The 16,827-nt window shown below is 40.6% G+C and overlaps 1 protein-coding gene across 1 annotated transcript in view; it reads left to right on the top strand.

The window, feature by feature from the left end:
- PELI2 (pellino E3 ubiquitin protein ligase family member 2) overlaps positions 1-16,827 on the top strand; it is a 188,869-nt gene that overhangs the window by 50,260 nt on the left and 121,782 nt on the right. Inside the window, exon 2 of the mRNA XM_082735090.1 lies at positions 566-695. Coding sequence (XP_082591216.1) covers positions 566-695 — 130 coding nt within the window. The remainder of the gene's footprint in view (positions 1-565; positions 696-16,827) is intronic.

Genomic DNA, 16,827 nt, shown 5'->3' with positions numbered 1-16,827 from the left:
ACAGTTTAAAAGTTCAAAAAGAAATGAGAGTGAATGTGGAGAGTTTAGAACTTTTAAGACTGCAAGTAACTAAATTTGGTTTTCTTACACATAAAGATCCTAAAGACATTAACATGATTTGGGAGTGAGAGATGAGGTTTAATTAGTATGCTATTTTCTAACTAGTTCATTTAAAAATATTTCTTGAGTGTTTCTCTGGGGTCCATTAGAACAACACTTGCTAAATTGAGCCGGCTCTAATACAGCCTCTGCAGAATTCTCATTTGCTTATTTATACTGTCTCTTTCCAAAAAGATTTGAAGAGTCTCACTTTATAGGATAGGAAACCTATAATTACTTTGTACATCACTCTTAAATTAAGTTTCTAGAAGTGATTTGAATTTCATTACAGCTGAAGTCTCCTTTGCAGCCCGTTCCTTCTGTGGGGTGTTTAGTGGGCGATTTTTTTCTTTTTCTTTTCTTTTTTTCTTTTTCTTTTTTTTTTTGTCTTTTCTCTTATTCCATCTTTTTGTCTTAAAACTTTAAAAAAACCTACAAATAAATGAACTTTGGTTTTTGTTTATAGGTACAATGGTGCTTTACCTAATGGAGACCGAGGCCGGAGGAAAAGCAGATTTGCTCTCTATAAGCGGCCAAAGGCGAATGGAGTCAAACCCAGCACGGTCCACGTGATATCCACACCGCAGGCGTCCAAGGTAGGTGGCTCCTGCAGTATTGGGAAGGTCTTGGTGGGTGGTAACTCATGGTCGTGTCTTGTCTTGGCTGGGTTTTTTTGTTTTGTTTTGTTTTGTTTTGTCCCATTTGCTTTTCTTTTTTCTTTTGGTGGGACAGTTTCTCAGTCATTGAGGCCAGAAAGTTTTTTGTTGGGAAGGGCTGTCCTGTGCTTTGTATGTGAGCCACATCCCTGGCTTTGACCCACTAGATCCCCACCCCCAATTGCCACTGCTGTTGGGACAACCAAACAGGTCTCCAAACATGCCACATGGCCCCTGAGTGGTAGTCGGCAAATGGCCTCCCACCCCACCCGCTGCCATGGGGGACCGCTCACTGCTTGGGATATAGTGGGATCAACATATGTCAATTTAGAATAGTTGTAGTTGAAGGGTAGGTGATGTTCTGTATTCTAAAGAGTTTTTGCAGTAAGCCTTAGTAAAACCTCATTAAGATTTGTTATTTTCCTTCTATTTATTGAGTAGTCGTTTTCACATAATCTGCATCTACATGGAATTGAATTTGGGTGATTACTAGAAAGACTGGAAGCAAACAGCTAAGTTGTGTAAGAAATGTACTATATCTCTTCCCATAGGTTTGAAACATATAAAATGTTAATTTTTAAGACTACTTTCTTTATTTTCTACTATGGAAATAGGGAGAAACCTGAGTTTCCATTCTGGTTGATATGTTCCACCTACTTAGATAGGAAAATTTTCTAATTAAGTAAATTATTTAACTTGTAACATAGTTTCCTTTTCTATAAAAATTATATCCCCCTGAAATATTTCATGTGGTGCATTGGCTGTACATGTTTATCATAATGGGTTTGAACCATCTGGAACAAATAAGACTTGATTCCCATTTTTACTGAAAATCCATAGTTCAAAGGGAAATGAATAGCTTCAGGGAAGCATGTTTGGTATTTATGCTCTGTCCTAGAAACTGATCACCTTGGTTAATGTTTTTATTTTTTAAAAAAAGCTGCTGTTGTTGTTTCTGAAGCTGTGCCATGGAAAAAATTTCCTAGAATGTACCAGTTAAGATTGTCTTGTATTAATGAGGGAATGGTTAGATCCAAAAATATCAAACACCAAGGAAACAGGAAAGATTAATATTTAGCAGCCAAGGTTTTGGCTAGAGAAAGGGAAATAAAGTTAAGTTCTAGGAAGGGAAGGACGCTGGATAAGGAAAACAAAGGAGATGAGCTTTACAAAGATTCTGAGAAAAGGGGAAGTGAAGTAACAGTCTTGGGAGGTTAAGGAAGTAGGAGAAATATTATAGTCGAAAAATATTTGGAGGATGCGAAGACAAAAGTGTTTAAGCATGTGATCAGTGCCAAAATGTTCTGATGCTGTAGACCCGGTCCTCATATTTGCCCGTGGATTGGCCTCGTCTTCCCTTCCTCTCGCTCTGTACCTTTATTTTCCTTAAGCTTAGATTTGATATTGATACAGTGGCTTCAGATATTTAAGAACATTTTTATAGAAATCTTTGAGTCCTCAGGCTTCGCGTTGTGATAAAATATGAAATACAGCTGGAATTTGAAATAGATCTTCCGGTAGCCACTCTCAAGATCAGTGGCTTTTCCCTTGTTTTTTTTACCCCCCTCCATTGACTCCAATTTTAGCTTTTTATAAAACTTTAACCTTTTATAGCTAGATTTTACCTAACATTTAAATAACTCTAAAACTTTTGGTCTCCATCTGTGTTTATGGTCTCCATTACTAGGAGTAGGGAAATTGGTCTTTGGTCTTGTAACCTGGGAAAAACCTATATTCTCGGGGCCTCGGTTTCCTCCTCTACAAAATGAATGAGTTGGCTGTGGACAGGAGCTATGCTGAGTCCGGCAAGATACTTTGGTTATAAGCAACACGTGATTCTGGCTTGGGGGAAGAAAAAAAAAGGGGGGGAAATGGAGAAATTATTAAAGGCTAGAGGGCAGGAACAGCTCAGAGAGAACCAGACTATCAACAGGGGTTAATGTGGACATTCTTGAAAGGTGTTGGGAAGTGACTTGGCTCCAACTACCTTTCTGTCCCCTTTGAGATTTTTAGTTGTGAGGAAAGGGACACTGCTAGGCCCGGCGGGGGTCAGCCAGCAGGGGTCAGGGCTGAGGGAGAGGAGTAGACCAGACACACTCACACTTACTGTGAGTGGATCAGCTCGCCCTTACTGCCTCGCCCTTCTGCATCTTACTCCTCCTGGTACCATGTGCGTGGAGGGCCTCACACGCAGGATTCCATCCCACCTGAGCCCAGCCCCTTGGTCCTCACTCCTTCTGTTCCCACCCCTGATCAGCTGTGCCCTGCTCCCCCGGCTGCCACCTGCTCTGTTGACCCCTACACAAAGTCTCTTAGACATTTAACCTTTCCTTCAAATGTTCCTCCTCCTGCCTCACCTGAACTGAATGTTGATTTTTTTTTCCCCCACCAATAGTCTTTTTTCCTCTTCCCCTTCTCCCCTCCATCTTTCCAGTTTATGGAACTAGAAATGATTTCCTTGTGTTTCCCTTTCAGTCTGTTCTTAATCCCTACATTATTGACATAAGTTGCCTCTTCCTCTGTGTCTCTGGGCCTCACCCACCTGCAGGCATCCTGTGCATATTTCGGTGACTGTGTACTTGGGCCCCTCTGTTTGCCCTAACTTGTGTTTTTAAACCATACATTGGCATCCTTGGGTGATAATTTGTTAACTCATCTAGTTTGACTCTCCCTTCACTTTTCCCACTTATATGGTGTAACTTAGAGTCCACTGTCACTTGAAAGTGACCATACTCTCCAGTAGATTCTACTTGTGTATACACAGCTTTCTTGTTGAAAGACCTCCAGCCCTTCAGCCTGTCCTCGGCTCGGTTGTTAGCCCACTTGGGTTTTGCAGTGATGCGTTGACTTCACCCTGGACTCCCTTTCTCTGGTACCTGTGGGCACCCTTCTTCGTGAGTCTCTGCCTCTGGACCCGTCCCAGGGCCTGTTTTTACTTCTTTCTTGCACATCCCATTTCCTGTCAGAATGCCAGGGCATGTGGTGTACTTGGCAAAAGCCGTTGGGCCTGCATCAGCCGTGGTTTGTCTGCTCTGAAATGTCTCGTTCTGCAGTATGGGTAATGAAAGGGTCCTCTTTGATTTTGACTTGCAGACAGGAGACCTAGAACGGCAGGTGTGGTTACCATGGTTAATCAGAAGGCCAAGTGCTGACATCCTGTGTTTCTTCTGTCTGCCTCACCACCTGGGGGCACACCAAGGTGTACCCCCTTGTGAATAGTAGTGGTTGCTGGAAAATGGGGCCTCTTAGTCTTCGTGCATGCCCCTGTTCACGCAAAGTCCTGTGTGGATGGCAAGGACGTGCTTGTTGGGCAATCTCGTTCGTATAATCTCTCCTCGTGTGTATATTTACTCTTGAGAGAGTAATACTCAGCTATTTCATTTCTTATGTAATTATTTAAAGAAAACCTAAAGTAAAACCTTGTTCTACTTCTGGCAATTCTGTTACATGGGCATAGGGCGTTTAGCAATTTATTCACCGTTCGTCTATTCATGTACTTACGCAGCACGTTTTTGTGGCCCAGCGTGCCCTAGGATTAGTTCTGCTGCGATGTGCAGACCTTGTCTGCATGGAGCGAATTGTCTAGTGAGGAGGCAAACAGTGGGTTCTCGTATGAACACATGCTTAGCTGCGCGTTGTGCAGAGCAGGAAATGATGACAGAGCTGTGAGAACAGGAGTAGGGCTTGGATGGGGTGGACAGGGCAGGACCTCTGAGGGCACGGGAGCTTCGAGGCGAGGGCTCAGGAGGAGTTAGCCAGGAGAACAGAGCGATCTGGAACAGAGATTTGGATTTTTTCTAAAAGAAAACATTGGAGGGTATTAAGTAGAGGACATGGCCTCATCAGACTGAGAATTTAAGTCCTTTTTTGTTTGGTCATTTCCTTTTAAGGCTGTAGGGCAACTGTTTTGCTCCTGACCAGTAAATAGGCCAGTGGTGGCGATGGTGACTATTTTGGTAGCACCATGGTTTAAATTTAGCCACGTCGTGGAGGAAAACTCTTGATCATCGTGTTCCCTTGTAGGCTGTGCTTTATTGAAATTTCCTTTTTTGGGCATTTTTATTTTTCAAAAGTGATGGACTATCCCTTTGTTCCAGTTGGCATATTTCAGAATGGGAAAATATCCATGCTCTCGGAGTGACCATTGAGCAAGAAGTCAGAACCATTTCAAGTGACCATTGCAGCCAGGACCGTTCTTGAGCTGTTGGTGCTGCGACGGCTCTCCTGGTTGATACTGACACTCTTCTGTAGCAGTGAATGATATGGTAGTAACTCAGACGTGCTGATACAAACTGCAACGTAAACTCATTATTTCAAGCTAATTTTGTAGGCTGTAGCGGGGTCTGCTTTTGAAACATTGTCTGTCTGTCCAGCCTGGGTCTTGGTGCAGTGGGAGGCCTGTCTCTGCTGCATGGTCATTCTGAAGCTGCAACCTTCTGTGCTTGAGGAATCCCCTGTTTATCATTATCCTCAGACTGTTCAATGCAGCTTTTAAATAGTTGTCTTCTTCTTGTTGTTGTTGTTTTACTTTGTTTTATTTATAGAATGGAATCTATCTTGATGATTTTGACTAAATATAAACCCAAACAGCCTAACTTTATGCCTCAAGGAGCTAGAAATGGGAGCAACAGACTAAGCCTGGAGGTAGGAGAAGGGAGGAAATAACAAAGGTCAGAGCAGGAGCCGATGGAGAAGAGCAACGGAACTAAGAGCTGGTTTTTTGAAAATATAATGATGAATCTTTAGACTCACCAAGAAAACAGGACTCAAAATTAGACATTACAGTTGCTGCCACAGAAATAAGAAAGACCATACGAGATTACAATGAACCATCCTATGCCAACAAATTGATCAATGCAGAAGAAATGGATAAATTCCTAGAAACATACAACCTACTGCGTCATGAGGAAATAGAAAATCTCAACAGACCAATTACTAATAAGGAGGTTATTTAGGGGTTTGACTGCTAATTAAAAGTACAGGACCAGAAGACTTCACTGGTGAAACCTCCCAAACATTTAAATAAGAAGTAATAGGAGTTCTCAAATTCTTCCAAAAATTGGAGAGGGACTACTTTGAAACTTTATACAAGGCCAACATTACCCTGATACCAAAACCAGATAAGGACACTAGAAGAGAAGAAAATCGCCTGCCATTATCCCTAATTGATTGAATGTAGATGTAAAAATTCTTAAAATACCAACAAACCAAATTCAACAGTACAATAAAAGGATCATACACCATGGTCAAGTAGGATTTATTCCTGGGATGCAAGAATGATTCAACATCTGCACATCAGTGTAATATACTACATTAACAGTATGAGAGTAAGAGTCTTACGATCATCCCAATAGATAAGGAAAAACACCCAAATTCAACATCCATTTATGATTAAAAAATATTGAACAAATTGGGTACAGAAGAAATGTACCTCAACCTAATAAAAGCCATATGTGACAAGCCGACAGCTAATCTCGTAGTCAACGGTAAAAAAACCAAAAGCTTTTTCTCTAAGATCGGGAACAAGACCAGAATGCCCAGTCTGGCCACTTTTGTTCAGTATAGTACTAGAAGTCCTAGGCAGAGTAGTTAGGCAAGAAAAGGAGCTAGTCTTCCAAATTGGGAAGGAATAAGTAACATGGTTTATTTGCAGATGACATAATATTATGTATAGAAAACCCAGAAGACCGCACCAAAAAACTGTTAGACAAATTCAGTAAAGTTGCAAGATAGAAAATCAGTATACAATAATCAGTAAGAAACTCAGACATTAAAACAATCTCATTTACAATTGCATCAGAAAGAATAAAATAGGAATAAGTTGAACCAGGGGGGTGAAAGATAGGTCCACTGAAAACTATACGATGTCGATGGAAGGAACTGAAGACACAAATAGATGGAAAGACTATGCTTCCAGCTCATGAGTATAAACAAACATGGATGTCCATTCTACGCAAAGCGATCTATAGATTCAGTGTGATACCTATGAAAATTCCAATGGTATTTTTCAGAGAAGTAGAATAAAGAGCCTGAAAGCATGTGTGGAACCACCCAAAAACCCAAATAGCCAAGCCAGTGTTGAAGCAGAACAACAAAGCTGGAGGCATTATGCTGTCTGATGTCTAACTGTATCACAAACTTAATAGTAATCAAAACAGGATGGTATTGCCATATAAACATACCCCCAGGTCAGTGGAACAGAATAGAGAGCCCAGAAATAACCCACACATATATGGTCTATTTAATTACAAAGGAGCCAAGAATTATCAAAGGGGGAAAGACAGTCTCTTCAATAAATGGCATTGGAAAAACTGGACAGCCACATGCAAAAGAATGAAACTGGTCCCCTATCTAACACCATAGACAAAACAAAACAGCATAAAGTGGGTCAAAGACTTGAACATAAGACCTTAAACTATAAAACTCCTAGAATAAAATATAGGGAGTAAACTCCTTAACATAGGTCTGGCAATGATTGATTTCTTGACACCAAAAGTGAAGGCAACGAAAGCAAAAATAAACAAGTGAAACCACACCAAACTAAAAAGCTTCTGCACAGCAAAGGAAATGGTCAACAAGATGACAAGGCAACTTCAAGAATAGGAGAAATAGGATTTTCAAATCCTATATTTGATAAGGAGTTAATATCCAAAATCTGTGAGGAACTCCTACAACTCAATACCAAAACCGTCTGATTTAAAAATGGGCAGAGGTTCTGAATGGACCTTTTCCAAAGAAGACCTCCAGATGGCCAACAGGTATGTGAAAAGGTGCTCAGGGACCCTAATGATCAAGGAAATGCAAATCAAAACCACAATGAAACATCATCTCATGCATGTTAAAATGGATGTCATCAAAAAGACAAGAGAGGTATTGGCAAAGATACGGAGAAAAGGAAATTCTCAAGCACTGTTGGTGGGAATGTAAACTGGTGCAGCCACTGTGGGAAACCATATGCAAGGTCCTCAAACTAAACCTGGAACTGCTTTCTGATCCAGCAGTCCTGCTTTGACTATATACCCAAAGGAAATGAAAACTGCATCTCCAAGAGATACCCGCACTCCCATGTTCTTTGTAGCATTCTTTACAGTAGTCAAAGTATGGGATCAACCTAAATGTTTGTAGCAGTTTGAATGAATGGTTTATGAAAATGTGGGGCATAGTTGACCCTTGAACAACGTGGCTGTTAGGAGTACCAACCACCCGCCCCCCACCAGCCAAACAGAAATTTTCATAAAAGTTTGACTCCCTGTAACTTTACCAATAGCCTACCTTCACTGGAAGCCTTACTGATAAACAGTCGTTTAACCCTAGGCTGTATGTTACATGTATTTTATACTGTATTTTTTAATTAACATATAATGTAGTATTTGCCCCAGGGGTACAGGTCTGTGTTAAAAGTAAACTGAGAAAATAAAAGGTTAAGAAAATCCTAAAGAAGAGAAACTACATTTAGAGTACTACTACCATATGAAAGCAATCTGTGTTAAGTGGACCCACATCAGTCAGACCTCTGTTGGAGGGCCAACTGTGTATGTCTATATAGTGTAATACTGTTTGGCCATGAGAAGAAACCTCCTGACATTTACAAAGACCTAGATGGACCTAGAGGGCATTATGTTAAGTGAAGTAAGTCAGACAGAAAGATAAATACTATCTTTTATATCTGGAATCTAAAAACCTGAAACCCTAGAAACAGACTGGAATGATGGTATCTATCTGGGCCCAAAGGGTTGAGGCTAGGGGGAGATGCTGGTCAATGTATACAAACACTTAGAAACCTCCAGTTATCATTTGGATAATGTTTGGCGATCTCATGTACAGCATGCTTATCATTGTTAATAAAACTGTTTTATATACTTGAATGTGAGGAGTAGATCTGAAGTGTTCTCATCACAAAAAAGAAATGGTAATTATATGATATTATGGAGGCACCCACTAGGGATACAGTGGTAGTCATTTCACAGTACAGAAGTGGACCAAGGTAACATACTGTGTGCCTTAAACTTAATGTTATATGTCAAATATATCTCAAAGCTGGAAAACCTATAAACATAAGTTTCAAAAAAAAGATTGAAATGACTTCCAAAAACACTTTAATCAAAGAGTTTTGTTAAAGCCAAGGAAAAAAGAAAAAAAGGTTACTTCAAATACCAACAACATACTGCATAGTTTAAAATAATTTTCCGATTTAGTATTTATTGAGATTTCAAAAAATAACTCTTATCTGAATGTAGTGTGGCAGTTTAGAGTTACGGTCTGGATTGTTGCAAAACATATTAGATGAGAGAACACCTTCTTGGAAAGCTTGTAAATCAGGGCAGTAAAATTTCAGTCCTTACTGACAAAGCTGCAACCATTTCACATAGAAGTGGTTTAACAATTTACTTAAAATACAATATTCAAGACTTTGAAGATAGCTGATGGTCTTTGATTGCATGGAGCTGGAAGGAACAAAGTCTCGAAATATATTAAACTTTACTGTCACTCAAGAAAAATGGTTCCAGTGAGATGGGCAGCTTGTGGCATTATTGATGCAAAAAGAGTTTGGAAATCAAAGACCTGAATATTCACTTTAATAGAAACTGTGAGATGGCATTTAGATGATTAAATACTTAAGAGATTTGGCTTTATTACATTCAATTCTAACCATTCTTATTTCTTTGATTTTAGAAGAAAGAAATTTCAATTATTAAAATAGATAGATTTACTTGACAAATGGGTGGTAGCCTATATAAAACCAAATACAAAAAACCATGATAGAGAAATGGAGAATACTTGTGAAACAAATTTGAAATACAGCAGAATATTCCAAGAGAAAAACTATTAAGTTATCCAGCTAACATGAGAATTCTTATTTGATAACAAATCTGAAGAGTATAACTGACTTCCTTTTAATTAATTCATCTTTGGAATTTGATCATGATGCTGGTTTCAAAGCATGTGGATGGAAGGTGAATGAAATTTTATAAAAGTAAGCCAGATAATTGACTAGGACAGTCCAATAAGTGGCTTTCTTGGCTTAGGTGATGATAGAAATACTGAACATAAAAATTGTAATATTGGGGCTAAGAAAATATGGAATGAATGGGTACTTGTTCAACAGAAGGTAGTAGATTTACCAGGAGCAACATTATGTTAAAGGAAAGTCTCTGTAAGACTATTTACTCCTTGGCTTTCAGTTAAATGGGGGAAGTTATTGGAAGAGCTTCGTTTGTCATATGAAATCCTAGCTCAGACATTGCTTAGTTGTGACCCTTTACATCAAGTAAAGGATCACACCAGTAATATCTAACAATTAACAGATTACTTGGAAATATATTAGCATGATATGGTGGTTGATTGGTGCTCTGACTTGGATGGCTTGGGAACAGTTTTATACTATCTATATTTCATACTATTCAGACCATGGAATGTTTCAAATTTTTTACTTTTATACTTACTATAATTCTGATTGTTAAAATATTAACACTCCTGACATGAATAATTTTTATAAATCTGTCTAGGTGATTTTCTCATTTTATGTTTTACATGTTAGGAGTTTTAACATCAAGAATTAGTTATTAACTACTCTATTTCTATATATTTTGGCTAACCAGTACTTGTATGGTTTTCTAAGGTTTTTGATGGATTTGCCATTGCAAATAGCGTAAGTTTAGTAATTTGTGAGCTGTTCTTTTCCCTTTTTTGGTTTAGCTTCGACACAAAGTAAATAGTAGCTTTTCTTATTTAAGTACACTTTTGGGGTGCCTGGGTGGCTCAGTGGGTTAAAGCCTCTGCCTTTGGCCTGGTCATGATCCCAGGGTCCTGGGATCGAGCCCCGCATCGGGCTCTCTGCTTGACAGGGAGCCTGCTTCCTCCTCTCTCTCTGCCTGCCTCTCTGCCTACTTGTGATCTCTGTCTGTCAAATAAATAAATAAAATCTTTAAAAAATAACAAAAAAGTATACTTTTCCTTCAAAGCCCTTAAATGTTGACATCTCTCCTGTTGTGTTTAGGCTAGACAGTTTGACTTGTACTGATTGAAGATCTCAAACAGTAATTGTTTATCACCATTTCTCCATTTCAATTTGTGTGAGGCTTTAAGGTAGGTTGTGAGATATTTTATAGAATTCTTAAAACTAAATTTTGAGGTACAGTTCACAGCAAATAATCCCAGAAAGTTGAAGTAGATTTAGAATATCCCATTCGCCATTAACGTAGTTTGGCACTAACATTTTCGTTTTCTCTAATCCTTCTAACATATGTTTTCATCGGTTCAAGCACCAATAATGAATGGAGTTTCTTGTGTGTGTACAAAATAATCACAAGGTCCTTGCTGCTGTCTTTCCTGTTCATTGATACTTACTCTAAATCTCTGCTCTGCGGAGTGGGCAGAAGAATTACTGTTTCCTCCCAAAAGGTATTTATGTCTTTTACGTACTTATGATATGGTTGGCAGCATAAGGCTCCCCCCTACGAAAGATGCTCATGCCTTATTGTCTGGGACCTGTCAACACATTATCTCACATAGTAGAGGGGACTTTGCAGATGGAGTTGAAGTTGTGGAACTGAACACAGGGGACTTACTTGGGTCCACCCCCACAGTTTACAATAATCTCAAGAGTCCTTAAAAATGGAAGAGGAAGGTGGAAGACACAGAAATGTGCAGAAGGAAGAGGCAGGGAAGTTTGAAGCATGAGCAGCACTCCACCTGCCTGTCCTTGCTCTGACGTTGGAGGCAGGGGCCACCTCTAGAAGCTGAGGACAGCTTTGGCAGGCAGCAGCAAGGAAACAAAGACCTCTGCCCTATGGTCACATGGAACTCAGTTCTGCTAACAGCCTGAATGTCCTTGGAAACCACCTTACCTAGAGCCTCAGAGAGGAACACGGCCCCGCTGTCCCCTTGATTTCAGTCTCCTGAGGCTTGGGCAGAGAATGCCTGTGGAGCCTCAGGTCTTCGAGATAACAAATCTGTGTTTGGAGCTGCTGCGTTTTGTGATAATTTGTTACAGTAGCATGAGAAAACTTCTGTGTACTATTGTGGGAAATTGAATACAAAATACCTTGTGTTACTGAGCAGCCTTTGACCTTGTACTGGGGGAGATGAAAGGCTGGGGAAGCCATCACAGAACTGGCAGTCAGGAAAAGAGTTTGTGTTTCTTTTCTTTAGTTCTCTTGGATCCTGAGTGTCGGCGCAGCTTGTTGGAAAGCTCGACTCTGGCACTCACTAACTTAATTATCAATGTAATCATCTGCTTTACTGAGATATAATAATTTTACTATTGACTTGATTCACATATCAGTTGGAAAAATCATATTTAATTTGTATTGTCCTTAAAGCACACTTTAATTAATGAGTTGCTTTTAAGATGTCCGTGTGGGAGAATACTTGTATTTATTCTTACATATGCCATTATGTAGACTTATTTGAATTATGCCTGGTTCACTTACACCCATCCTGTCTTTCCATGGAGGAAGAGCATCTTCTGCCTATAACATTCCTTTTTAAAAACATGGAACGTGAAAGTTGGAAGGAACCTTCTGTCCTCTGACTCCCTTTCACACGCGAGGTACTTGAAGTTTAGAGAAGCCCAGTAAGTAGTCCAAGGTCCCCCAGCCAGATGTGGTGCCCAAGGCCTGAGAATACCAGTCTGTAGCTGCAGGTACCAGGCAGAGTACTCTGAGGGACAGGAACCATGCTGGATATTCTGCTCCTGAGTCTCTTACCTTCCAGGATTGTGGCTTGGAAAGTCCATTTATTTCTGAACTAGGAATGCTGTAATGATGCAATAAATGAATATGGTATTTGTTAGTAAGAGTGGAAGTTGCTTTGGCAACATAAGGATTATCAGCACTGTTAGCACAAGCTGTCCAGTCTGGAATCCAGCTCTCCAGAGGGAGGCTTCTCTGCAAAGGGCACGGCGATGGAGGCTTGCATTTAGGAGCTGGTTTGTTTGCAGCGGTACTTACAACAGGAAGTAGTAAAAGCAACATCAGAATAAATTCTGTGTGGCTGAAAAGAAGTCCTGACCTTGGAGGGCATGTCCCAGAGGTATCGTGGACTGTCTTCAGTTTGCTGGTGGGCTCTTTTGTTACACCTTTGCCTTTCACATTGAAGTGTGCTGTTGACCTTCTCTTTTGTGAAAAAGTGCTTCAGCCCTTTGAAGTCCCAGGCTGCTGCCTGATGCACGGAGAAACCTACTTGAAAGCCCTTTATTGATCACACCCATGTTGGGGGTGAGGCATGAATACATGGCTTCAGGGAACTTTGGGGTTTTTCTTACCAGAGTTGAGTTAATGGGAGCTTAGTGGAGTCCGGCCTCAGGAGCTCCTGATGAGTAAGCTCATTCAGGCTTCATTCTTTATCCTTATTTTGCTGTCAGGTGAGCCCTGTGGGACAGGCTCTGTCTTCTCTGTGCTGCAGCCTGACACTCAAATTAAATTCCCCGGGGGTGACCATGAATGTGCTCTAGCCGTGAACACGATACTCTTGCCACCCTCTAAAACATGGCCCAGATGACCTTTCCCCTGGGAACTCTGATACTCCTCACTCCTAGCCTCAGTGAAAAGTCCTTTTGTGGACTCCTAAAGTTAAAAAAAAAAATGTGTGTGTGTGTATATCTCCACAAGAGTTCTACACTGGGCTAGAGTTGTCAGCCTATTGTCTTGTCATGCTGGAAAGCAAGTCCCTTGAAGGCAGGGGTCTGTTCTGTCTTCAGCCTGCCCAGCCCTGGTTGCTGAATGAGTGGCCAGGTGCTGCGGCCTGCCTTGGACATAGGGTGGGACAGCTGGTGGTTCTCATGGGTCAGTGTTCTACAGACCTGCAGGTACTTGCACAGGTCCATTTATATTTCAGGCACATTTAGTAAATTAACTCAGTTTTCAGATTTTCTCTATTATAAGTAATGTGATAACTTGCTCTACAAAACTTGTGTTAATTTCTCACCCATTTTTTTCCTTCCCATCTCAGGAATCACCTATTTGAGAGTTTTAGGAAGAAAGGTTTTGTTTTGTTTTTTTTTTAATTCCTTTTTAAAATTTTTTAAGTTCAGTTAGCCAACATACAGTACAACTTTTTATTTATTATTATTATGATGTTCAGTTAGCCAGCATATCCTAAGTTTTTATTGTAGTGCTCAGCGATTCATTAGTTGGTAATAACACCCAGTGCTTATCCCAACATGTGCCCTCCTTAATACCCATCACCCTGCTGCCCCATCCTCCCACCCCCTGCCCTCTGTAATCCTTCAACATACGAATGGATAACGATGCGGTCCATATCTACAATGAAATATTACTCAGCCATCAGAATGGACGAATACCCACCATTTTCATCAACATGGATGGAACTGGAGGGGATTATGTTAAGTGAAGTAAGTCAAGCAGAGAAAGACAATTCTCATATGATTTCACTCATGTGGAACATAAGTAATAGTGTGGGGGGACCACAGGGAAAGGGAGGAAAAACTAAATGGGAAAAAATCAGAGAAGAAGACTAACCATGAGAGAGACTGGTTTTTTGTTCGTTTGTTTTTATTTTTGTTTGTTTTTTAAAGTTGATTTATCTACTCATCTATGTACTCTCTACACCCAACATGAGGCTCGAACTCATGACCCTGAGATCAACAGTTGCTTGCTCCTCCAACCAAGCCAACCAGGTGCCCCATTAAAAAGTTTTATAAATCATGAGAAGGAGAATGGAATGAAAGGGTGGTCTTTGGAGTTTTGGCTTCCTGAATTCCTAGAGTTTCCCCCAGGAAACAGGCCAAGTGAGCCTATAGACTCACTTGGGCAAAAGACTTTTACGTAGTTCACTTTCCAGTTTTTTATAAAACAGATTTATGTCCGTATGGGCCAAATTACCCTGCAGTAAAAACAACTCCTGAATCTCCATGGGTTTCTGGCAGCCCAGTGTACTTACTGTTCCTGTTTCATGGCCATTGTGGGTTAGCATGGGGGTGGGGTTCATCATGGGAATTCAATGATCCAGATAGAGGGTTTATCTTAACACCCTCTATTGTGGGGGGGCGGGGAACGTAAGGAAATACAGCTTTTAAAATTTCTGCTTGGAGGGGCCATATTTGGACTTTACTGGCTAAAGCAGTTCTTATGGCTGACTAAGTTCAAAGGTTGGGATGCATAAACCTTTTACAGAGAGAGTGAACGGTAGTGCAGTCTGCCTCCAGGCAGCCGCTCAGGAAGGGAAACACTTGGAATGGATCACATATAGCTGGTACGTGGTAGCGACTGATGAATGTGAGCTCATACTAGTGACTGGTTTCTTGGAAAGTGTTAATTGTCTGTTTTAAGAAGATATAAATGGGCTTAGGATAGGATGACACCTAGCATCTGGAGCAAATTATTAGCAATTTGATTATATATTCCAAAAAAAAACTTTAAAATGCACTGATTAAAAAAAAAAAACTGTAGCTTCATGGTTTGAATACAGGTTTTCTCTGTAAACTTTACATTTTAAATTAATCATTTTCTTTAGATCCCAGCAACAAAGGTTTAATGATTTTTTTTTAAATTGTGAACCCCGCTATCTCTGAAGATCCGTGTATTTCCTTACCAGAAAACATACTTAGAGCTGGAACATTTCGGTCAGCCATTCTTAGTTGAAAATGCATCGTCCTGGATCCATCCGGTTCCTCCTACGACCTTCAGACTGCCAGCATTCGTTTCAGTCTTTCCTTTTCAAACAGAGTAGTAGTTCTGTATTTTTTCACTCTAGAGTTAAGCCTTTGTTTCACATGAATCATTTAGATTAGAAAACCCCTTTTAAGTCTTTCTGTAGTGCCTGGTTGACACTACCATGAATATCAGTTCAGATTGCTTTGGGTAGTGTGGACATTTTAACAATATGCTTACAATCTGTGAGTGCGGACTTATCTTTTCATTTGTACCATCGTCATCACCGGTGTTTCCTAGTTTTTGGGAGTACAGGTCCTTTACTTCTTTGGTCAAGCTGATTCGTAGGTTTTCTTTCTGGAGCAACTGTAAATGGACTTCTTTGTTTCTCTCTGCTACTTTGTTACCAGGGTGGAAAAAGGCAACCACTTTCTGTGTTTCTGGTCCTTCATTCTTCCCACAGAATCAAATTGAACAGCGGTAAAAGGGAAAAGATTAAGAAGTTTATGAATACTGCTTTTGATTAGGGTTTCTTGACCTCAGCACTATTGACTGTTCCGTCGGGTTAGTCTTTGTTGTGAGGCAGTGCTGTACATTGGAGAATGTTCAGCGCCATCCTTGGCCTCTCGCCACTTGATGCCAAAAGTGCCTCTACTCCCAGCTCTGACAGCCAGAACTGTCTCCAGACTTTGCTGAATGTTCTTTTGGAGCGAGGTATGACCCTAGTCTAGTCAGTGTGTCACCTGGTTCAGCATAGGCCTCTGGATTTAGAGTCCTGTGGTTGATACCCCGGTTCTCTTTGGCCAAGTGACAACTACGCTGTCCCTCTGTTTTCTCATCTTGCAAGTGACAGAAAATAATACTGAACTCCTAGGTTGGAGTGAGTTAATGCATGTAAAGTTCTTAGCGTTGGGAATGACACCTGGTATTCTGTAAATGCTGAGTAAATGTTCACCGTGATTATTATGGTCACTGCTTATAAGAACATTAGGTATCCTATCACATCTTTCTCTTCTTTGCCTCCTTCTATTGCTAATTTTTTCATTGTGTCACAGAATGGAGACCTAAGGGGAAATCATAATCAAGTAAGGGTTTCAGCAAATTAATCCCCTTTTTAGAAGCTGTATCACCGCGTGCTGTGGCTGGCAGGCGGCGTGGCAGTGAAGTGATACCAGACTCTTCCGACCTCTCCCTTGCCTGCAGTGATTATGTGCTGCGTCGCAGAAACCGTTACTCAAAACTGGGCTTGGTTGAGGTGGAGGGGGATGCTTTGCACATTTACTGTCTTTGGCCTGGATTAAGAACTGCCCTACATTATGGTGTCTGTTCTAAGCCTCTCTCTTGCTCGGGTCAGGAGCGCAGTAAGACCTTCTGTCCCTGGGTTGGAGAGCAGTGGAAAGGCTTCCAGAGGGGTGCCTGGGTGGCTCAGTCTGTTAAGCATCTGCCTTCAGCTCAGGTCA

The sequence above is a fragment of the Mustela nivalis genome (genome assembly GCF_964662115.1).
Source record: "Mustela nivalis genome assembly, chromosome: 6".
Classification (NCBI taxonomy): Eukaryota; Metazoa; Chordata; class Mammalia; order Carnivora; family Mustelidae; genus Mustela; species Mustela nivalis.
This window is presented reverse-complemented; position numbering and strand designations above follow the sequence as displayed.